Source organism: Oryza brachyantha, chromosome 2, assembly GCF_000231095.2.
Source record: "Oryza brachyantha chromosome 2, ObraRS2, whole genome shotgun sequence".
In the NCBI taxonomy this organism is placed as follows: domain Eukaryota; kingdom Viridiplantae; phylum Streptophyta; class Magnoliopsida; order Poales; family Poaceae; genus Oryza; species Oryza brachyantha.
In genome coordinates this window covers 12,811,751-12,837,175 of record NC_023164.2, presented here as the reverse complement: position 1 = coordinate 12,837,175, position 25,425 = coordinate 12,811,751, and the positions used below count along the sequence as shown (strand labels likewise).

The 25,425-nt window shown below is 44.1% G+C and overlaps 1 protein-coding gene and 1 pseudogene across 1 annotated transcript; one reads left to right on the top strand and one right to left on the bottom strand.

Moving 5' to 3' along the window:
- Positions 1–7,156: 7,156 nt before the first annotated feature.
- On the top strand, positions 7,157–7,855 carry LOC121053506. The gene has a single exon (XM_040520604.1). It carries the CDS (start codon positions 7,157–7,159, stop codon positions 7,853–7,855), a length of 699 nt encoding a protein of 232 aa, XP_040376538.1.
- Positions 7,856–8,221: 366 nt separating this feature from the next.
- On the bottom strand, positions 8,222–22,714 carry LOC102712423 (annotated as a pseudogene).
- Positions 22,715–25,425: the final 2,711 nt, after the last annotated feature.

The following is a 25,425-nucleotide window of genomic DNA, read 5'->3' as shown; positions in this document are numbered from 1 at the left end:
CCCGGCCACCAAGCTGCGTCGCCTCGCGCCGGCCGCTCGTCGCCCGCGCTGCGCCTCACCGCGTCGCCGCCAGCCACCGCTCTCACCCATGCCAGCGCCGCCTCGCCTCGCCTAGCCACGCCGCGCCTCACCCGCCTCGCCGCAGGGCCGTCGCATCCCTACCACTCACTGCGTTGCACCCGGCTGCCGCGTCACCGAGGCCCCGCCCGCGCGCCTCCACTCTCCTCTGCCCTGCTCCCACGCCGTCGACCTCGACGCCACTACCTCGCCTGTGCGCTCACCCTCCGCGCCACTCCCGCGCTCGCCTACGCTCTCCTGCGTCTGCCACGACTGCGCCTGTGATTCCCGCACCGTGTCGCGCCCCTCTTCCCGCAATCGCCGGCGCTCATCCCATGCACCCGTGGTCGCTGCCGCTAATCATGCGCGTGCATTCCTCTCTGCAAATCATGCGCGCACGCCTTCCTTTAAATTCTTCCCCATCCCGCGCCGCCGCCCTCCATTTTCCCACCCGCTCACCCCGTCCTCGCCGTCGAATTTCACCGCCGCCATTGAGCGACGTCTCCTCGCCGATCGTTGCCACCGGGCGCCGTCTCTTCTGTTGTCCACGTCGTGTCGGTCGTCGCCGCCGCGCCATCCCCAGTGAGCATCTCCTCCCTCCTCTCTTTTTTCCTTTGTTTTTGCCGCTCACCACCGAGAGCGCGCGTGCACCGTGCGTCGTCGTCGCCGTCTAGCCACGCCATCGTTCCTGTCACTCTCGCTGATGCCGCCGTCCCCTTCTCGCGCGCTCGTCGCCTGCCTTGCCGCATTCGCGCTGCCCGCTGGTCGTCGCCATCGTCGCCTTTGCCGCGTCGCCGCCCTCAGGCTGCCTCTCCCCTTCCCATCCTCGGCGCACCGCCGTCGTCGTGCGTGCGCAGCCACGGTGCGTCATCGCCCTGCTCGGCCGCCGTCGCTTCCTCCCTTGCGTCGCTGTTGTCGCCTCGCCCGCGCCGCGCGTCGCTACCGAGCCTGCACTGTTGCGCCGCTGCCCGGCCGACGCCAGCGCCTCTTCCTCCGCCCCGTCCTCTCCCCTCCCTCACACTGCCGGTCGCCGTCACCAACCGTCGGTTGCCGCCCTCTGCCGGACGTCGCCGTCAGCCGTCGGTCTCTGCCCTCCGCCGGAAGCCGTCGCCAACGGCCGACATCGTAGTGTCCCCGTCGCCCGAGCCCGTGCCCCGCTCGGCTCGGCCTAGCATCCCCTCCGTCTCCTCTGCTTTGACTCGCTGACCGGTGGGGCCCGCTCGTCAGCAAGCCCCCACCGATAGCTCAGGCCCACATGTCAGCCCCCTCTCTTCATCAGGTGGGGCCCGCCCGACAACTCTCTCTCCCTTTCTCTCTCGTCATGAGCCCTACGTGTCATCCCCATCACTCATCTCTCTATCATTGCCAAGTGGGCCCAGGCGATCAGCTGTATCCTCCCTCCTCTGCTGACATCACCACCTCCAATAATTACGCAATAAATCATTAAGGTTTTCCGTTTAGTTTAAAAACACAGTTTGACTTCTAAAATTCATAACTAATTTATATAGTCTCTGTTTTAGTGCATTCAAAATTCATTAAATCCAGAAAAATACCAAGAATCCATTAAAAATAGTTTCTTTCTCTATTTCAGTAGTTTTATAACATGTTTTCATGTTTGCTCTGTTTGTCATAGTTTTTTTTTTGCTCGTCGAAGCGCCGATCGTTCTTGAAGTCGTCGCCGAAGTTCCTCGTGGGTCAAAGCAAGGCAAGTGGCACCCTATCTTTGATCATATTGAACCTATATTTATAAAATTCCCCACTTTACATTCAAGCATGTATTTCTTTATGCAAATTCACTTTGCTTTATTTATTTATCTTTTGGGTAATTACCTTTATATTCGTTGATTTCCACTTTATTAATATTGTCATCCTATGGTTAATTTGATTAGAAATAGACTTAGACAATACTTAGCCATGCTTAGTTCAACTAGCTCATGCGGTAATATTTCATTAAGCTAGATTGTAATAGTTCTTGATGATGATTAATTACCCGGCAAGGATTAATAATAACTAAAATATTTCTTATGGTGGGCTGTGGTGCATGGTTTTAAGAGTCACGTCCATGGCAATTAAGGACTGGTTCTCGAGAAACCTTGAAAGTCTTACACGTACTAACCACAAGCCAAAATGGGTAAGGTGGGATTTGAAGTGTAGCTTCGAACTATTTAACGTATCTAGGCAAGGGTGGGCGCGATGGAGTATGAATGGGAGTCATGGTGTAACGATGGCGTATGCTGCTTCTGGATTCACCAAGGCACAAGAGGGGACTACCTGACTTGGTGTAAAGGAGGGGGTGAAACCTGAAGTGCGGTGCGATTGAATAGGGAGAGTTATGCGACGGATCCTATCACAGTTTTCTTTCCATGGTACCGTGGTTACACCGGTGCATGTTCATGGGTAGTGGAACTGTGTGTTGTAGGTAAAGTTGTACACCCTGATCAGAGTAAAACTATTCGAATAGTCATGCCCGCGTTTATGGGGCAAACTGACAGATTCACTAGGATAAGTCGAACCTTTAATAACCTGATTAATTTGGAACTGGTTTGACCCTGTCAACGTGGTCTAACGTTGGGCAGTGGTTTGGGTCTGTCACAACGTGGTGTAATGTTGGCAGACAGTTGGCCCTGTTGCTATGTGGTGTAACGTTCGACAGCGATCTAGGCCTGTTGCAACGTGGTGTAATGTTAGACAGTGGATGATTATTTTAAATGTTTACTTTACTTTTTATTCAGTCCCTTTTATTTACTGCTTTGCTAAATAAATGTTGCTTTGTGCAAAATTAACCTTAGCCTATCTTTGATACCCTATTGCATTCATTATTTTTTCTCTCTTGGATGTTACATGCTAAGTACCGTGGTTTGTACTCAGCCTTGCTTAATTTTTTCCCATCAGAGCAAGATCTAGAGCTTTTGTCAAAAGGAGGTAGTTCCGAAGGTTAATGTGAGGTTCAGTCCGCCGTCAAGAATGCCTGTGGTGTGGAGCCGTCATCGCCAAACACAAGATTAGATGATTCTAGTCTTGTTTTTCTTTTCCGCTGTATTTCGATAGACAATTGTTTTTATTTATTTTTAAGTCGTGGAATTGTGTATTAATTTATCACAGTATGTACTCGGGTTGATTTCTGGACCGAGATTAATACATGCTATTATTCGAAAATTGGTGTAAATTTTTATACGTGACAGCAAGTCCGTTAGAGCTTAAATTTTTATCAAAATTGGTAAAGTTTGGCTTAGAGAGGCATGTAGCAACTCGGTTGGAAATGCCCTTAGTCCCAAATAAATTCATTTTTTAGTTTTTGGATATAATATTTGACTCTAAGTATTATTTAATTTTTTGCAATTAGTATTTTTATTATTATTAGATGATAAAACATAAATACTACTTTGCGCGTAATTAATATTTTTTGAGATTTTTAATAAATTTTTTAAATAAGGTGGACGGTCAAACATTGGACACAGAAAAAAAAAGAAATTCTTTGTAGAACGGAGGTAGTAGGCAAGAATGATACATACCTAAGAAATCACACTGCCCACTATCATGTTACTTAATTATTGTAAAAACCAAGCAGTTGTGATTTATCAGTATATGGCATCAAAAATATGAATTATGTATATTCAAAAGTGCATCAGGCTTAAAAGTTTAGGCTCAAAAATACAAATTAGCACGATTGACAAAAATATCGTTACTATTCACGATGACGGGCGAGTGTAACGGGTCTTTATAAGAGCCTCATCGTTTGGCTTTTTTTTAAAAGTTAAATGACATATTTACAAATAAAAATAATTTATAAATAAAAAATTTCTATGCTTGTTTTAATGATATAAAATCAAAAGCTGAAAAATTAATTATATTAAAAAAACTGCAAAATCAACTTTAATTTTAAGCTTAAAAATTAAAATTTTAGCTTATAAGCATAGATGGAATCGAAACAATAAGGCCCTAAAATTATGACCATGCTATTGCCATCATGCTTTCCATCTTCCTCCCTTTTCCTCCTCCTATTCTCTGTCAATGACCTCTGGGGAGGTCGGCCAGTGAGCTCTAGGATGTCAGAGCAGCGGCGGTGACTCTCGAGCCCTCTCGCCTCCAGCTTGTTTGGGCTCATCGTTGGCGTGAGAAATAAGGATGGAGCCGGTGAAACCACCTGCTCGAGCTTGCCGTTCTCCTGCCACCTACCACAAGCTCCTACCAATAGCTTCACTCGCTCTTGGCACCAAAGAGGACAGGGCTCGCGAGATCTAGGTTAGAGCACTCTCAATTGCCACAAGCTCTGGTCGCGGAACTAGCGAGTGGCACCGTGGAAACCATGACGGCAGGGGCACAGTTCCAAATTTAGAAATATTAGTGGTACTCACTAAGTATCGTGAATACTAATGATATTTCTTCAATTGTGCCAATTTGTAACAACATTAATCAAAATTAACTCTAAAAATTTAGATATGATCTATTCTACTCTACAGCTAGGGGCAGAACTAAACTTCGGACAGCTAGGGCTTGAGCCATAGACCTAGGTCCATAACCCCCTAAAATTATGGAAATTTATCATACAGATATAAGAAATAGTTAAGACTGTGTTAGCTTATCCTTAATTTGAATTTTTATATGGTTTCGCCTCATGTCTACAGCTAAATAGCAATATGATTTATGACAATTATTATTTTAAGGTACAAATGAATAAATTAATTATTGTGAAGTCTAAAACAAATTAAAAATAGTACTCTAAGAAATTCATGTAAAAAATGCTTTAAAGAAATTGTATCTGTGGGTACCTATACTGGGGGTATCCATAAACTATACATGTACATATGAATATAGGGCACCGAATAGAAAGGAAATTATATCTATACCGGATCGGTTTGAAGTTTGGTAGTATCCAGATTGCATACCGGGGAAACATGTCACATACGTATCTATAGGATAGATCTTTGTCTTATCACATTAGGACTCTACCATATTTGTAAGCTCTACCATATCCGAGAAAACCGGACACGGTCTCATATTCATACATTATCCAATACATCCAATGCAGGACTAGGGTATTATCTCGCTAGCCGAAAGCCTAAACCTAGGTAAACCTTCGCTTCCTCTTTACCATCGGTTTCCACCCTATAGTTTATCGCCGACCTAGATCATTGACAGTTGCCGCGCCAGGTAGGGATGCGATAGTTTTTCAAGGCTCTTCGACAACATCGATGGATCCCAACTCAGAGATCACGAAGAAGAACTTCACTCCAGGATAAACCTACAAGTTTAGCGTGACCAGGCTGCAAACCGACCAGTACGGTGCACTCTCTTGGACGGATTCAGATTCATTTGAGTTTGAGGAAGAATTTTGCATTTTTGAGTCCGACAAGATGGCGCTAGAGGAAACAGAGATCCAATCCAGATCCTATGACATGGAGATGCCATCTCCCAAGTCGGCACCTCTGCCTATGGAAGTCGAAGACGACGATGTGCTGATGTGGGTCGAGATCAACCACAGGGCAGTGTCGACTACTCAAGTTGGCACATTGGAGACCCACGGTAGCATGGGAAGCTTCGTGCAACCAAGGGAGACCTTTGCCACCATCCAGCTGACAACAAGCGACGCCGAGAGGCACCTACAAGAGGAGCAAGCGACCAAAAAGGCTGAGGAGCGCAGGATCGAAGATGAGTGCCAGCAGCGTGAAGAAGAAGCCAGACTCAAGTGCGGGGCATGACGTCTTCAAGACGCTCCAACAAAACGTTCGAGTAGCGGCAGATCTACTCGGCGACGTGATCCAATAGCTCCAAAACACGGATCTGTCGGTTATGGAAACAATCGACAAGATCAAAACGATGGTTATTACGGCAGCCATCCAACACTCATTGTAACACAACTTGGGAACACCCTTGCTACAGTCGGAGGCACAGTTGTCGAGATCACCTCGATCTAGGCAACACTTTTCCAAGTGGTCTTCAACCTCCAAACAACCTACCACAAACTGGTCAGGCCCGGGGTCTCCCGACCCAGAGCGCAGGAAGGAGATCACAAAGAAACAACACCGCCTCGACGATGAGCAATGCCGACTGGAGAAACAATGCCAAGAGCTCGAGGCCGAGAAGAAACATGTTCATCAATGCAATAACTTTGACCTCTGCAAGAAGCTCGGCTGCCAACACCAGGCATGCGAGAAAGGGCACCGTCAAGATTGGGAACACTGGAGTCACAATAGGGAGTCAAGGGATCGGTCACCCGAGAGCTCTGACACCGACCTTGATGGTGTCCCGGCATTCACCAAGAGCTTGAGCCAAGTCACACGGCCAACTAGATTCAAGCACACCGGGATCATGAAATACGACGGCACCTCTGACAATCCAAGTCTTGGTTGACCGTCTACACTCTGGCCATCCAACCAGCCGTCAGAGACTCCAAGGCAATGGCCAATTACTTGTCGGTCACCCTAGCTGAGTCTGCTGGTCATTGGTTTATGGGGCTACCAGAGTGATCTATAGATTCCTCGGCCAGGCTCCGTGACCAGTTTATTGCCAACTTTCAGGGTACCTACGAGAGGCCACAAACAAAGTACGACTTGTACCACGTCCAACAACGCAAAAATGAATCTCTGCCAGACTACATCAAATGGTTCTCGGAGGTTCACAGCTCCATCCTAGTCATCAAGATGATGTGGTCATTGCTGCCTTCCGCAATGGCATGATAGACGAGTCATTCATCTTGAATTTCACAAGGAAGGAGAACAAGGGTAAGGAGAAGGAGAAGGAGCACCAGAAAGATTCGGACAAGAGGAAACAAAAGCTAGAGGAGCTGGTCGAAGCAACCGATCGACAATTGATCCAGCGACCAAAAATCAATGACTTTGACAAGGCCATGAACAGCTGGTTCCCCTATCACATGAAGTCCTCCCATGTCCCCAAGGATTGTTTTGTCATGCGCAAGTATGAGGAATAACTCAGCAAGAACCTATCAGGTTTGGCTAGGTCCATCAAAGGGAAGCCTGCCAACCACAAAGATGATGATTACTAGGATCAACAGGCGGAGCTAAATCACATCTTCAGGGGCTCACTCGCCTAGGAGTAAAAGAGAAAACAAAAGCTCACCTTGAGGAAAATCAACATAGCAATGGTGGACGTCCCTCAGTTCTTACGTTTTTCGAAAGTCCCGATCATGTTTGACCGCTCGGATCATCCTGACCGAGTGGCTCACCCAGGGCAGAACCCACCGGTATTAGCCCCAATCTTCAAGATCATCAAGCTGAAGTGGTTGCTTATCGATGGAGGCAACACCCTCAATATCCTCTTTGTAAAGACTCTCGACGACATTAAGATACCCACGTCCAAGCTATGTCCTAGTAGCACACCCTTTCACGGCGTCATCTTTGGACTGTTTGCTATGCCACTCGGCCAAATCGCTCTTCTGGTGACCTTTGGATCAAAGGATAATTACCGGATGAAGAACATCTGCTTCGCAGTCGCCGACTTAGAAACGGCCTACCACGCCATCGTCGGAAGGCCTGCACTAGGCAATTTCATGGGGGTACCTTGTGGTAAAGATGTCGGCCTCCAAGATGTTAGCACCCTGTGCAGCGACGTCAAACAAGCGTTCACTTGCGAAACTAATATCTGCGAGATCGTGCAAAATGCGGAGAAGAAGATTGGTTGGGAGAAGATTCGTGAGGAGTCCGCTTGTCAGTCGGAGGAAGACGAAGTACCATCTAAAAAGATGGCCAAGATCTCCAGCAATGATAAGAAGCAGATTTCCCGCGACCCGACTGACCCCTCCACGTTCACATTCATGGGGACACAGTTAGATCCTAAATAGGAACTAACACTCGTTACTTTCCTGTAAAGATATATTTGCATGGAAACCATCTGATATGCTAGGGGTTCCTAAGGAGGTGATCGAGCACTCCTTGAATGTAAGACATGTTACTAAACCAATCAAGCAACAGCTGCGACGCTTCTTACAAGATAGAAAAGATGTATACAAAGAGAAGCTCATCCTATTTTGGTTGTGCAGAACACAGAGGAGAAGATTGGTTGGGAGCAGATTCATAAGGAGTCTGCTCGTCAGCTGGAGGAAGACAAAGTATCATCTAAAAAGACGGCCAAGATCTCCACCAATGACAAGAAGCATATTTCCCTCGACCCAGCTGACCCCTCCAAGTTTACATTTCTAGGGACACAGTTAGATCCTCAATAGGAACTCACACTCGTCACTTTCCTGTAAAGAAATATTTGCCTGGAAACCATCTGATATGCCAGTGGTTCCTAAGGAGGTGATCGAGCACTCTTTGAATGTAAGACCTGTCGCTAAACCAATCAAGCAATGGCTGCGGCGCTTCACACAAGATAGAAAAGACGCATTCAAAGAGAAGCTAACCATGTTTTGGTCAAGAAAAAGAACAAGTGGTGCAACTGTGTGGATTATATTCCAAATCAAAAATGTTAAACTGGGTACGTCTGGTAATTTTTTTACAAACACTAAATGATATGTTTTTAAATATAGTCGATAAAACTTTTAACCCGTAATTAAGTGGGCGCCCAATGTGTTGTGATAGAACATGTTCATATCTCACTAAAAGTTGAACTAAACAAAAACAACCACCCGAAAAGGGGCAGATGACAGAGAGTGCTTACGTTGTCGCCTGATGCGCCATCGTTGGCTAACGAAGCATGCCGTCTCCATTTGGGCTTCCTTTGTGCTACTTCGTCACCGATCATCGATGATGCTGCTCCACCACTGCCCCTGGGTTGAGGCAGCATGACCTCACACTCATTTTATGAATCGACAAACCTAATCCTCTTCACCTTGGCGGGCATTTTCCCCATGACCTCTATCGGTTTGGCCTCTAGATTACCAACCATTGCATTAGATGATAACCCTAAGTTTCGAGATAGAATGTGATGATGCTCGAAGAGTATAAAATGACACTGAAAGGGTTTGGGTTGCGGCGAGTATTGGGAGTTACCTGCCAACCAACTTTGTGATGGATAATGAATCATCTCGAAGCAATTGCGGTGGCATCGATGATCTCTAGAACAAACTCCACAAGAAACAATGGGTGTGGTGTTCTCTGTCGACTGAAAGGAAAATGAACTACCGGAAGAGGTGTGGGCGACCATAAATGATGAGCCTACACCCTGAAGATTCACTGTAACAGGCAATTAAAAAAATGGCATGATTTTGAATGACTGCTTATGAAATTGAATTAAAAATAACTCATGCAAACAACACATCATGAACCCCCAATGCGCACTGTGTCGTGTGTGACATGACTTAAAAAATAACTTGCTTCAACTTGTGCATGATGATACATGTGTTATCCTCTTAGTTAAAAATTAACTACACCATGCTAACGGTGTGGGTGCACGCCTGCCAGCCACATGTGTGTGCGCTAGTTAAAATTTAACTCAAGTTCACTGACTTGCCTGCAAATTATTACCATGCAGGGTGCGCGCGTGATGGGAGATGTTTTTGAGTTAAAGCTTAACTCAATTTTACGGGCTCGCGGGGGGTTGTTTGATAAGTTAAAATTTAACTGCAAACACACATAAAGCAGGTAGGTGTGCGGTTGGTGGGGGTGGTGTATCACGCGCCATGTATTACGTAGTGTATGTGTGTGTGTGCGTGTGTGTGTATATATATATAATATATGGAACTACTATATGGCGCTCTGTGCTCTATGTAACACATGGCGCATAACACAACACCCTCAACCCCCTACCCACACCCTACCACATGTGCATCCCACCTGTTAATAGGTGGCAGTTAATATTTAACTTAGTGAATACCACTTGCAGGTTCACGATCCAATTGGTTTTTACACTTTAAGTTAACTTTTAACTAAACAACCAACGCATTGTTCAATAAGTGGGCAGTCACATCTTTGGACTTAATTCTTGACGCAACACGCAACATTATGCTACCTACGAAGCTAGTTATTTTTTAAGTCATACTAGATATAGCACAACACGATTGGGTATATGACATGCTTGTTTGAGTGAGTTATTTTTTAACTCTTTCACCCATCACGCAATACTATGCTAAATTTGAAACCAGTTTTTTAACTCATAGCGTATAAGGCATAGTGCGTTTTGGGTATATGACGTGCCTATTTGAGTGAGTTATTTTTTATCTCGATCTCAGAGATGGGATATTAAATTAATGTTGCTTGTGTTATGTTAGTTACAGAATTCATGGTAGCGAATCTTCAGGTATAGGTACATCATAACCGGCGTAGTCATAGCTGCACACACCTTTTCTAGGCATTTTATTTTCTTATCCGTCTTTAGCGAGGACCACCCCCTCTTATTGCGGAGTCAGTTTTGGGGATCGCCGTCGCCAACGCAATTGCTTCCCAGCGATTTTTCTCCCACAAGGGTGGCTGGTAGGTAACTCTTGATATCCTCCACCACCTAATTATGTCTACTTCTTTTATTTTTCTATGGCCATTTGCTTCTGTTTCCTCATCTCTTTCTGACCGCAAACTGGGGCTATTTAGTAATGCTTCTCTCTAGTAATCTAAAGGCATGCCGATAGTGGTCATTGGGAAAATACTGGCTAGGGTGAAGAAGATTAGGTTCGCCGATTCACAGACTGAGTGCGCGAGGTCATGCTGTCTCAGTCTGTGGCCAGTGGTGGAGCATCTTCGTCAATGGTAGGGATGAAGCAGCACATAGGAAGCAGAAAGGAAACAACGTGCTATGTCGGCTAGTGAGGGCACATCAGGTGACGATGTGGGCACGTTTTTTCCTTTTTACTTTATAGTTGATTTTTTTAGTTAAATTTTTACTGAACTACAAACATTTGTTCGATTGTATCCCATGAGGTGCTATGGGTTAAAAGTTTACTGGATTAGTAGGTTTTGAAACATATCACTCGGTGTTTTTACAAAATTTGCATCCATATTAAGTTAAACATTTACTGGAGTGCAACCACATTTAGGTCACAACACACGAGACCATCGTCTAGATATTAGTTAAAATTTGACTGGCTATGCAATTTAAACAGTTCACTCAGTGTTTGTAAATATCAGCATCAGAACTCAATTAAACATTTGTCAGAATACACGTACAGTTGGATCACAACCAATGAGGTGTCCACATCATCATCAACTAAAATTTTACTGTCTTGGTAGTATAAGCAGCTCACTTTCTGCTTGTAAAAATGAACAACATATACAACAATGAGTGATACATCGAGTACTAGGGGTGGGCATTGCTCTGCTAGCACCTTTTTTTGTTTGATCATTTTTAATTGGTAATTCTTTTATTTGTATGCAGCCACCAGAGTCAAAGGGTCCTAACCTGACACGCGCTAGCACCTCATTAGCGTCGGAGGGATGGTCACTACACGAACACATGCCCAAAAAATCCGACAAATTTTGATAAGATCAGGAAGGATGCAAATATGAGAAATGAAAAGAGAGACAGACCACGAAGATCATGTAGGGGAGAGGTCTTGCTATAAACACTGGCAGCTTTTGCAGGGATAATGGTTCAGAAACAAAAAGGAGTCATCGTGGCGACGGGACACCATTGTGAAGATGACTGGAGGACGAGTTGGAGTCGCTCGGCAATGATGATGCAGACTTTGCGGTCAGTGATACAGATGATGAGGACGGCCATGATGATGGATCAGTTGGTTGGGAAGTAAATGAATCGTCTTGAACAATGTTTCATAAATTCAATAAGTTATAATTTTCAACCCAGCTTGGTATTTTGTGTTCTTTTTATAAACGTTTTAATTGTTATTATTTTGTATTGTTTTGGATAGTTTTGCGGTGGCAGCTAGGGCTAAATAACAAGCCAGCTCGGCTCGGCTCGGCTCGTTATCGTAACGAGCTAAAAACCCAGCTCGGCTCGGCTCGTTAGGCTCGTGAGCCATGCATAAAAAGTTAACCTAAATAATTTTTTAATAGGTTATACAAGCAAATTTTTATTTCAAACATGCAAATCATATGAAATTGTATTTAAATATTAAAGTTTGAACCAACAAATCACATAGTGAACCTATGAAGTACTAAACAAATGTATTCTAGGGTGAAATCAATGAACACCGGTGAATCTTGCATCTTTGGTCTAGCTCGTTAGGCTCGCAAGCAGCTCACGAGCCAGCTCGAGCTGGCTCGTTATCTCTAACGAGCTAAAATGCTAGATCGGCTCATTAGAAAAATGAGTCGAGCTGAGCCGAGTTTGTCACGAGTCGAGTGAGCTAACGAGCCACGAGCTTTCTATCCACCCCTAGTGGCAGCCACAGGTGTTGTATGACACGGGGAAATTTTTAACACTACGTATCAATACATTTATAAACGTGAAATAGTGATTAATATTTTTTTTTACTAAAAACATATCTTGATGTACTTTAGGTCGTCCATTTTATGATCTATCATTTTTTTACTCAAACAACACCAGAATACAAGGGTTCATAAACACAATGTGTACCCCCAACATGCTTTAAAACATTCACCAAGCTAACTCTCGTGTAAAAAAATTGGTTTAAAAAAGATTACATAAAAAGGCTCACATGTTCTACGATGCATGTGTTTGAAACACATATATAGCGACGAGGGAGTATTCCTTAGTTGACAAATACCACAAACCCTAATACACTGAAACAAAATTACTTGTTGCATGCAAACGGAAATTGTAAAAGAAAACATATAGTCGTGAACAACAAAAGAGTATGTGTGCAATATAAAAGGAAACGAATACAACTTCAGCCACATTTAAGTCACTTTAACTGGGTGGCCGGCGACTGAGCATCTCACGGCAGGGTCTGGTCATATATCTAAAGTTGTATATGCCCTCATTGATTATATCAATGTCACCATCGTCAACAAAAGTGGGGTGCAAAATGATGGTGTCGTTGGGGTCTTTAGGTGGGTATAGGTCATCGACGTCCAACGGGGATGAAGGGCATGGGGTACGTAGACATGTATCCCAAATCCCCGACATAGATCATGACGTCTTCTTCCATCGACGGTGACGGCGGGAAAGGGTTAGGGGATGACGGTGTAAGAGGCCCCAACAAATAGAATTATTTTGGCAGATCACATATTTCATCGTCGTGATCCAGCATAGTATGAGTGGTCAGCATGGTTCGCGTTACCGCGGTTACCGCCACGGTAACCGCGCCCTCCGCCGAGGCACGGCTTCAGTAAGCCGCGGTAACCGAGTTTAAATTTGAGGAGAATTTAAAAAATTTGAGGAAATGTAATGAAAAAATATATGTTGTATATGTTGATATATAGTGTAGTTTTGTCAAAGAAATTAATGAAAAAATGTATTCCCGGCGTAATTAAAAATCATAAACGAGTATTTCGGGAAAAAAATTAAAAAATAGCCTATTGCAAGTAATATTTTATAGAAAGATGGTTAAGAATATATTGTGTTGAGTCATTATTAATTTACACTAGACACTTGGGTACATAATGTTGAAATACAAATATACAACGATGAATATATGAAAAATATATATAGAGAAAAATTATACGTGCATCTTAATACATACATAATAGTTTTATTTGTAATAATGAGTAGTGGGTATAGTTGTGACGCAGTAATCAAAATGAAGTTGTCGTTACTTGTTATTGGAGTGAATTATTTGGTGAAAGGTGATATGCCGGTGTATGTTTGTATGTTGCAATATCAAGAATTTAGAAAATGTCATGTGAAATTTTCTTGTTTTCCTTATAACATGTCCTATTATCATAAATATAGTCACAAAATATTTTCCTATTTTTCATGTATTTTTTTAGATTTTAAAGTCTTTTTTGCATTTGACATCACATCCGCGGTCTTCTTGCGGTAACCGCGGTTTTGGCTAAAAAACCGCGCGGTAAGCCGCGGTAACTGCTGTTCTCATGTGTTGTTCCAGCAAGTAGTTATCGCGGTTTTCGCAGCTTACCGCGCGGTAAGCCGCGAAAACCGCACGAGTTTAAATTCAAATTTTTTGGATTCAAATTCATCACGGTTTTTGCGGTTACCGTGCGGGATCCGCGGGAGCACGGTACCGCGGTTTTGGTGGCTTGTGTGGTAAGGGGAACCCTGGTGGTCAGGGTCGGTGTGGAACACTCGGTAGGAGCTTTCTTGGTGGTACACGATGGATGTTTTTCGTCCATGGTTGAGTTGGGTGTGGACTAATGTTAGCGGGGTATGTAGTTTATATAGGAAAACTAATAACTTGATTTGATTCGCCAAAATTTTTGGTGAGAAAACATAGCGATTTTGTTTCAAAATGTTAGCATGCATGAGCGTAATCCCAGAGTCAAAGATATTCATTACCTATTTTACACATGATAACAAGTTAATAAAATAACTATACGCTAAACGAAACCGCAAACAAAAGATCAACGTCTCGTATAAATTGTGCACAAGAGTTAAAAGTTTACTCTACGTGCATATTGTCAAAACCATCAGATACCTAATTAAACGTCAAGCACTTATACAATATTAACATTACTTAAATTTTAACTCCACAGCGTATTATCGTAAACAATATGAGTAATTAAAAACCGAGAAACCCAGAATTACTCAAGATTCACGCACATGCTTGACAACATTTTAAGTGCATAGGATATGCTTATCTGACACATGCATCATCAATCATCTGTCCATTTTACATGCATGCCATTGGTACCCCAATTGAGAAAATCATGATTTCCATGTTATCGTTTGGGCTAACCATAAAAATCGCAATGTTCCCTTAGACATGGTATAAACTGCGCCATCAACGTGCAAAAGCAACGGATCGCTCAGCTCTAAATGGACGCATTCACACTTAGCCAAAGTGGACCGCGCTAGTAGGCACATTTTAAAGCGCGTGGACTATATTGACTGGTTCAAACTTTATGTGTAGCGAATAACCTCATGGCCATGAATCCCTATTCCGCACATCTCAATCTAGACCCTGCGCTATAAACCCATAGGATAAATAGCATATGATGTAAAATATGTCTATTCGAGAAAAATCAAGTAATATAACTTATCGGAGAGCAAGAGTAGACTCGGAGAATTAGAGAAATGGACACGGGGGCAGTTTGGTCTGAAAAATGTTGACAATCACCAAAGACATTAAGCAGAATCCAAACATGAAGGAAATTATATTAGAGCCGGTTGCACCATGTTAACATTTGCATGTTATTGAAGCCTATCCTCTCGACGGTATTCCAGCGAAACCACGAGTTAGCAATGAGATATATGCAATCTTCTCGCTGGCGTAGCCCGAGCTCTGTGGTGCCAAGTCAGGTCGTACAGTCGAAGAGCAAGCTGCCACACGGTGTGGCGTAGAACGAGAGGGGATGTGAGAAAGAGGAGCTAGGGAGGGAGCATGCTTCCCCAGCAGCAGCAGTCCAATAAATTCTCCTCCGTGTTTTGCTTCGGCAGATAGGCAGATCTGACATTTGCTCGTTTTTTGTTTTTCCATGTGGATTGTGCAGATCCAATAAATTCTGAATACAGTGGAAGTTTGGTTCGTTTGGTTGGCTGAAAGTTCTCTTTCTTTACGACTTCTTTATTTCTATTGTTTGTTCTCTCTTTTTTTTTTTCCTTGAAAGCTTCAACTCTGTCCACGCCCAGTTTTTTGTGAGCTTTTTCTGTCTGAGATTATTTCATTTTCATGATTATATCATATTTGTCCATATTCATGGTTATATGGGATCGAAATATTTGTGTCTTATTTTGGGGCTTTGGTTGATGCTCATGTGCATTAAATTTGGTTGATTTTGTCATTTAAAATCCATTCAGCGTGACCCCAAATCCCTAATATAGACCTGCTGAGCTCTTACTCTGCTCTGCTGGAGTCTGGAGGCCAATTTCAGTTGTTATGTTGCTGCTTCCAGCGGAGGCAGGAGCTAGAATTTTATGATCTTTTTTTGGTTCGTAATCAACTGCTAGGGGCTTCTTCGGATCATAGGAATTTCACAGGAAATTTAGAGGAAACAGTTCAGTTCCTTCAAAATTTATGTAAAATTCCTCCAAACCAAGGAGGGCGTAGATTTGTTCATGATGGGTTTATTTAAGAACTTTCCTTTGACACATTCTTTTGTTCTTCATAGCCGTGAACTCAAATTAATTATAAGCTCATATTCATGTTTATGAGAATTCTAAAACCGAATGTTCTAGTTGATATAAAGTTGGAACTTTTGACAACGCCGTCGCCTTGATAGGTGCCTTCTAAAAGTCTCTTGGTGAATTTACTCTGACCGCTAGAATGCCTAGAAAAAGAATGGAAAAAGAAAGTTCTGAATTGTTGTTTTCGGGACATGACTCGTTATGCTGCTCTCATCCAATTTGTTCTAAAATATCCTCTGCAACAGTAGAGAAACACGACCGTTTTCAACACAAGCCGGCAAAAATGAATCCATAGAGGTAAATAAATAGGAAAATTGTTCAGCGACTGCCTTCTCGGCCGCACGCGTATGTATATATATATACTCTCTCCGTTTCATAAAAAATCAACCTAATACTAAATGTTACACATTCTACTATTATAAATTTAGACATACCTCTATCTAGATTAATTATACTCTAATATATATTTTTCAGAACAGAGAGTATATACATATATCTACGTAAATCCGAATAACACACACGTAAGCATCGGAATCTAAAGAAATAAAGGCATCATCTATGTAGCCCGAACACAGTAAAGATATTCCTAAAATTTATTTCTAATCTTTCCCTTTGATAGTACGTTCGCTTTATCTTTGAAACATCTATTGCTAGCCCTCGTACGTGTGATGCCCGGTTTAGGGTGAGTCTGTTTGGCCTATATATATATATATATATATATATATATATATATATGATCTTTGATACATTTGATTTTTAGGAATATATTTGATACATCCGGATAAGCTAATAATGGATGAGATCATCCACCCTCACTAAAAGTGATCATTAGTGATTGTTCAATGATAATTAACATGTTTTAGTATTTCACTATTAATTAGTAATTACTAAGTTAAGTTAATGTTAATTAGTGATCATAGGTATATTTTATTGTTGGTTTATACTATTACAACAAAGAATATGACGATTAAATTATATTATTTAGTACTAATTTAATATGCTCATCTCAGTCATCATCATGAATCCAAATAAACATAAAACTGGACCATATCACTGAAAATATAGATAGACATATCTTATCACACCTGACCACCAACCGAAATACACCCTTGATTGGCTCAACAAAGCAAGCACATGGATGCAGCGCGAAAACCCTCTCTCTACGTCTTCATATGGTCACACGGAGCAACAAGAGGTAGGTAATCCCGTTTTTGCACGGCACGTGAGCCCTCCAAGTGATCCAGCGCTCTTTCCAAATCCTTACTAGCTACTCCGGAAAGAGTCATACCTCTGCCAAATCTCATTCTTAAATAACATGCTAATCGTTCAATTAAAATAGTCAGTCAAACATGATAATAGCTCGAAAGGACCGATTTTATCACTCCACCCTAACATGCCAGTGTTGACTGTAAACTTATATACATCATTTACAAAATGTACTCTGTACTGAGTTAAAAAAAACAAATACGCAAATGGGGAAGATTCCTCGACGACAACACATTTGCTCATAATGTCGCTCCTTTTGTACTTTGCTCGTATATATATATGCAGCCCTATGTGCATGTGGACGTAGTGGTAATTATTGTCGTCAAATAAACTCCAAGGAAACCTTACCTGGTATGTATGTGACTTTTTTTCGAACCGTTATCTAATATAAATCTACTCACATGGGACACCTTATAAACCAAATGATACTAGTTAGAGCATCTCTAAGAGAATAGCTAAATTTTGACTCTCTAAATCAAAATTTAGTCATTTATTTTAGTTTTAGCAACTTAAATTCATATAGCATCTCCAAGAGACTACCTATCCCTACTCTCTAAATCCTGACAAGGAGAGGATGATAAGTGGGTGCAAGTGGGGGAATGAGTTGCTAGATTTGACCATTGAGGACTCAAGTTTAAACATGGCAAGTCATATAACCATTCTTTTGGAGCACAATTTTTATACAAAATTATCAAATTTAACTATAGCAAGTGAGATGGTCATTCTATTGGAGTTGCTATTAGTATCATCTGGTTCAGTTGCTATCACCAGAGCCGCGTGACCAGGACAGCACGTCCGTTAATTATAGAGTCGTTATGTTTTTTTTTTTTCCTATTTGACGATCGTGGTGGCCTTCAGCCGTTCGATCGCCACCCGAGCGTCGTCGCCGCCGGCACCGGCTCGTTGACCTCAAAGCTCGCAAAATTAGCTGTCCTTGGTTTTTCTGCACGCAATCTCCGGACTCGCTCGGTTTGGTTCTTGAGGTTTTTGTATTCCCAACTCATCCATTGTATCGTACAGTCCGGTTGGCTGCTGCGGAGACCAGAGATGTATCCATGGCATATAATATTGGACCAATTACCGACATGGCACTATAATTTCACCGAAAATTCTTCCACGTAACTAAAATTTGCTTGATCTCTTATATACCCCTGAGTTATTTGGATTCTATCTACCCATTCCGTTAGTTAACCATTAGTTTGACCGTTAGTTACTGTAGAAATTACTTTATTGTCCTTGGTGTATTGCTAAAAGCTAAAAATGTTTTATGTGTAAATTATTTAAGTTGTAAAAACCAATAAGAATAAATTACTAAATATTTATTATGAATTTTTAAAAATAAAACATTATTTCATTAAATAAAAAAGATTTATTGTAAAAAAAGTTCTTCATCAAATTTGAAAATTACTTTTCAACAAATATGTAGTGAAAAAATTGTTGTGAAAAAACAAAGGGGATGTAATTAGTTTATCAAAAAAAGAAAACATATTTAAAAATTTTAAATAAATTTCAGATCAAATTTGATGAATTTCGTATACCTTCCCAAAAATTTAAACCTACATAACATTTAGTTTTAGTTCATAAATTTTTGGTGAAACTAATGTATGGATTTAATCATAATTTTTTAAAAATAATAAGTTTTATTTTTTTAAGTTGGGCATTAAATGATTATATCATTTTTCTTTTAGTATAAGTTAATATTTTCATATGAAAATTTATTGGGTAAGTTGCACATATGCATAGGAGGGGTAATATGGTCATTTTAAAATATTTAACGGTCAACTAGCAGTCAACATGGGATGTGTATAGAGGGGATCAGAATATGGGATGTGTATAGAGGGGATCAAAATGAAAACTCAGGGGTATATAAGGGAGTTGGCAAAATTTAGGGGTATTAAAGGGATTGAGTCAATTCTTAGGTGTAGGTAGAGAATTTTCTCTATAGTATTTACTCCCTTCTATCCAAAAATATTATTTAGAACATGATTTGGTTAATTTTTAAAATTTTGATAACCAATTTTATACTAGAATAAATTAAAAAATCTAATTAGTCTATAATATTATAATAGTACTTTTCAAAGAAAATACATTACATATTTTTTAATTTAAACTAAGCATTTAAAAAATTATTCATGTTCGGAATTTTAGAAGTTTAACCAACCATTAAAATCAATGATAAATATTTTTTATCGCAGGGAGTACTTGTTTTCGTACATGTCTACGTCCTTCAGTGACAGTGTCGGTGAATCACATTCGTTACAAATTCTGTAAATCACCTTTAAACTTCTTAATGTCAAGAAATAACTAAATCTAATTGGATAACCACCTATAAATGAAAATAAAATGAATACTTATCTGAATAAATTACAACCATCCGTTATTTAATTTCCAGCATACCTACCTATCTTAGGCCGCTTTTGGCAGACCCAACGAGTTAACTAAACCCCTAGTTTTCTACATACACGCTTCCCAAACTACTAAACGGTGTATTTTTTACAAAAAAATTTATATAAAAGTTATTTTCAAAAATCATATTAATATATTTTATATTTTTATAATTAATAATTAATTAATCATGTAATAATCTATTGCTATGTTTTCCGCGCCAAGTAATTTAACTTAGCACCACCACCGCCGAACGCGGCGTTAGTCATTGTTGGTACGGGTCATCCCCTACCCTATATTCGACTGAAGCGCCTTTAGTATGTTCGTAATTTCGATTCTTTGGCAGGTAAATGGAGAAGCAAATCGAAGTCGAGAGTATTTTAGTGGGGAATATGTTAGGAGTATTCGATTCTTCAAGACGAACGGGGATAGTATGCTAGATGCCCAAATAATATCAATATTGCATATTGAGTGTTTTTGCATGAACCAGGCAAAAAGCTCGTAAGGGTGATGCCCTCAAGAGAGAAGTTGATGAGGTAGCATGAAACTTGTCAGTTACGCATCAAGAGGATATTGCTCAGAAGATGTCTGGGAACTAACACTTAAGTGTTGTGTATATCTCATAAGGTGGTCCGAAACAACCTGGTACATTACCAAAATGCCCCTAAGGGCTTGACATGGGTTAAATGTTTTCTTGTAACTTTTTAAGGTAGTGTAGAAACTATATAAGCCCATGTCCTTTTAGAAAAAAGAAAATTCAACTAAGCAATATACTACTAGCGTATTTAAGCATTTCTACGCTAAGATTTACATTGAGCAGGCGAGGAAAGTTGTCATTCGTTGCCTATTCACTTTCTGGTTCGTGACCATGGGTCACAACAGTAATCTCTAAGCATAATCTTAATCTCAAAAAATATAATATTATTAATGTTCCACAAAGGGCGTAAGCGGTTTCTATTCTCACTTTTTAAGTTAGTTCTCATATAACACCAAATTCCATATATGGCAAAATAGATTCGAGCATGGTCAAACCAACGACAGCAAATTAATGTGAACCAGTTTTATTTATATTTCTTGCAAATCCAAATCACTCCTTAGGGCATATTTAATGGTAGAGCTTATTATGAGCTATATCTCAAGCCACGTCAGCAGAAAAAACTCCTCATACAAAGAACAGTCTTTCAAGCTGACTCTTCATATTACATGCTAATTAATTCCATGTTTACATTTTATCTGATCAGCGCTTATGATTAGAGTTAGCACACGTACAAAGCAAATTTTCTGGTTGTCTCCTCGTTTTATATATCAAGAGTTGATGTTTTGCTGACTTCATATAAAATAACCAGTTTTCTCTCTCCTATCATGTCTCTTTTTCACATCAGCGAGCGAGCGTGCATACATATGACAATAAGAGCTCTCTAGACCTTAAAGCGGACGTGATGGTTCAATTTTATAAGGTACCCATTTATTTATTAGACTACTAACAGATTATACCAGAGGGAGGACTAATTTATAAGTGGTGGAATGGTGATGCTAGATGACGTCATTTTGCCGCGAAAGGCACGCGATGACGTTGTCGAGGCACCTCCGGAAGCTGTCCATGGCATCCGGCGGCAGGGCGATGCCCACCTCAATGCCCCCGGCGCAGCCACGACCCTCCGCCACCGACATCGCGCCGGTCTTCGCCACGGACACGACCTCCACCTTCGCCGGCCTCCCGAACCCAAAGTCCACGCCGTACACGCGGAACCTCGGTGATCCGGCCACCGTGAACGGCGCACCGTCCCTGCACGCCTCGATGATGCGCTCCGGCCACCGCTCCCAGTACCCGGGCTCGCGGCGCACCGCCTGGTCCACGGCGACGGCCACCGCGGAGCAAGCCGTGAAGACGCCGTCGGTCACGGTGTCGATGGCCGCGCCGTTCTTGGGCATGGAGGCGCGGCATGGGCCCAAGCAGTTGCCGAAGTACCTGCTGGGGACGCGGGGCTCGAGCCATCCCCGGTGGTCAGTGAGGAAGAGGAAGTAGGCGCGGCCGGCGTCGTGGTGGCCGCCGTTAGGAGGATCTGGTTCTCCGGTGGCTTGCGTAGCCCGGAGGTGGCACATCCACATGACGCCGTACGCCGCGACGGTAGAGGTGCAACGAGGCGGCGGCACGCCCCGGCGTGCCGCCTCACCGGCGACGATGTCCTTGATGCTCTGCAGGTGCTCCTTGGAGAGGGTGTACGTCGCAAGGAGCCTCTCGGTGGCGTCGGGCGAATCGAGCCTTATCTGGACGGCTCGACCGCTTGGTCCGGCGAACATGTCGTGAAGGTCCTTGCGGTCAATAATAAAGCTGCGGTCGATGACCGGCGGTTCCGGCGAGACCTCCGCGCCGGCGCAGGCGGCGGCCCAGGCGTGGAGGAAGTGCGTCGAGCTGGCGCCGTCGCAGGCGGCGTGGTGCATGGTGACGCCGAGAGCAAGGCCGGCGGGGGCCGGCAGTAGAACGGTCGCCTGCACCGCCAGAACCGCCCCTCCCTCCGGCAGCGCCGGCACGAGCGGCACAATCTTGGAAACCTCCCCTCTCGACGTCAGTGGCTAGCTCGTCGATGCTGACGCCGTCGTGCTCGGCGACCGTAAAGGCGACGCCGTCGCCGGGCTGGTAGAAGAGCTCGTACCGGTTGGTCTCGCCAGGCGTGAGGCGGATGCGGCCGGCGAGCGGGTAGAAGGTGCGGAGCGCCTGAGACAGGGAGTCCGCTAGCTTGGACAGCATGCCGTCCACATCGTCGGCGCCGGAGCCGGAGACGAGACGGTAGAAGAAGACGCGCTCGACGGGATTGAAGTGGAGCCACTTGGCGTCCAGAAAGGTGAGCGGCACAGCATGGTGTCCTGACAGCGCGCGCCCGCCGGACGCCGACGGCGTGACGTGCTCCGTTCGGAGGACGCGGAAACCGCCGTGAGGAGGTGGAGCTGCCATTGCCGTCGTCTGAGCTGCGAGACGCCGATCGATCAGAAGGCCCACGGTAGTGTTGTTCGTCTACTTATAGCCATAGCACCGAAGGAATTCCTTTTCTACGTTCAGTCAATTTTATTATTTGTTATAACAAATTGGTATTACGTTGTTTCATATCTCAATCTCATCTCTAAATCTATATCTACTACTTAAAATTATGAAAATTTCTTTGGTACGTCATGAGCCTAAGACCCAAGCTGGAATCAAACACATGGCCCAACAACTCTCGTGATTTGTATAGGGCCTAAGGCCCAAGCCTGCATCAGACCCCACGTGCGAGTTTGCGGAAAAAGTCGAGATAGCTTAAAGCCGAGTTTGTTTTTTTTCTTGACTAGAATAAAAGAAAATATGTAATCCTAAACTCGTATAATCTATCTAAAAAGGGTCTCTCGGTAACTGATTTTGCTGATGTGGTATTCGATGGGTCCCACGTGTTAGATTATTTTATTTTATTTTATTCTTTTTTCCTTTCCTTCTCTTCCTTCCGCTCCTTTCTCTCTCTTCTCCCTCTCTTCTCTGTTGACCAAAGAGTCAAAGTCCATGGAAATGAAAGACTATCTACCTCTAATCGACCACTTGAGCACTCAAATTCCCTAAGAACGAAGCATCGCAATACAGAGTCAATACTAGATCGAGCAAGTGAAGCATGCAGCGATCAAATTACCTCGTCGGGTGGCAGGCGAAACAAAAGCATGCAGCTATCAAATTACCACCAGCCAACCGGTAAAACCAAATGCAAAAGTGAATAAAACTAGGCGAGATTCAAACAATCCCGAATACGAAGCAAACGCCACCTCGGCATGCCTAGCATGGAGACGGCGGCGCTGGAGCGGACAAACAGTAGCAGCGAGCGGTGCGGGTCGCCGAGCACGGCGCCCATGTTGCCCAACGCCCACGCCAGCGCCGCCAGGATCTCGTCTCACAACCATCCCTACCCAGCTCCACCGCACATCACCTGCGCGGCCCATTGCAAGTTTCCGCCGCCAGCCCACCCGACTGCGGCTCCGGGCGCAGGAGTTCACCGCCACCCGCCATTCGCGTTAGTGCCGCCACCTTGCGTGCCACAGCTCGCCGGCCGCCTGCCACTCGTCCGCAGCCCGCCGACTGCAGTAGCTGTCCGTGCCACGAGCTACCCTCACAGGAGAGGATAGAGGAAGAAGAGAGAAGAAGGGAGAGAATGAAGAGAAAAGACGGAAAGATAGGGAGCCAACATGTGGGTTGCATATTTTTTTTTATTTTCTCATTGTTGACTAGGATGCTACATCACAAAATCATTTATGCATACTGCCCTTAGACCTAATGTGCATGGTTTTGAATAATTGAGGGGCTAAGATTATTGAGATTTAGGGATGTTTTGCAGACTCGACTTAAAGTTTAGGGACGACAGGTGAACTTATTCCCCAGTTTGCTGGCTTGCGCCCCACAACACGTGAACTAGGGATGGCAATGGGTCGGGTTGGGTACAGGTAGAGCAAAAACATACCCGACCTGATACCCGCACCTTTGTACCCGACCCGTACCCGAATCGATTCGTGGGTAAAAAACCGTACCCGAATCGATTCGTGGGTAAAAAACCGTACCCGAACACATACCCGACGGGCGCCCGGGTACCCACCGGGTACCCGTTGGCTGCCCGCTTCCCCGTTGCTGCTTGCTAGCTTCCCCGCCCGAACCATCTCCTGGAGCCGCCGCCGCCGCCTGGATGTTGGCAACCCATGGACGCCGCAGACGCCGCAACCCCGTGGATGTCGCGACCACCTGTGGACACCATAGCCCGGTCGACGCCGCCGACCACCCGTGGATGCCGCAACCGTGCGCTAGCTGCCCCGCCCGAGCCATTGACTGGAGCCACCGCTGGCTGTCCGCCGCTGTCTAGATGCCACCGCCCGCCAGCGCCCCCCGTGGACGCCGCCGCCGTGGATGCTGCCGCTTGCCTGCGCTCCCCGCGGACGCCGTCGCCCCACGAACGACGCTCTCCCATGGACGCCTCGGTCCCATGAACGCCGCTCGCCCACAGATGCAGTGATGCCACCGCCGTCGGCTGAAGAGGAGAGAGAGAGTTAGAGGGTAAGATGGATGGAATGGTTAGGGTTTTTTTGGGTATATATATCAATTTTTTATATGAGCCAATTGGGCTATAACAAAAGAAGTCTATTAACCATCCTTCAGGTCGGGTACGGGTTACCCGCGGATAAAATTTAAAACCCGGCTGCTGCCCACTAGATAGTCGGGTTACGGGCAGGCATGCCCACGGGTAAAAAAATGACGCCCATGCCCATACCCACCGGGTCGGGTACTCGCAGATACGCATAACCGTGGGTATAATAGACATCCCTAACGTGAACACCGCGGATTGACTGCAACACACACATTGACAACCTTTTTGTCGCCTCCGTCCCATGCAGCCCCTCGCCACCCCCTCCCCTCCTCTCCTACTCCGCAACCAAACCCACCATCACCTGCCACGACTTCAGAATGGAGCTCTACCTCTCCCTTTGCCTCTACGCATGGTCCGCTCCCTCCCCGCTGCCGCCGCCGCCGTCTTTGTCACCCAAGCTCCCGCTCTGCCGCCTCCGGACTGGTAAGGATGGCTCCGAGTCACCATTTCTCATGGTCCCGCGTTCGCACTTACTCTGCCTGAGTGCCCACCTGCCCGCACATTCGACACGGGAGCC

Bases quoted from the DNA above. Each gene is read 5' to 3' on its own strand.
- LOC121053506 (XM_040520604.1), top strand. From the start codon at position 7,157: ATGGTGGACGTCCCTCAGTTCTTACGTTTTTCGAAAGTCCCGATCATG.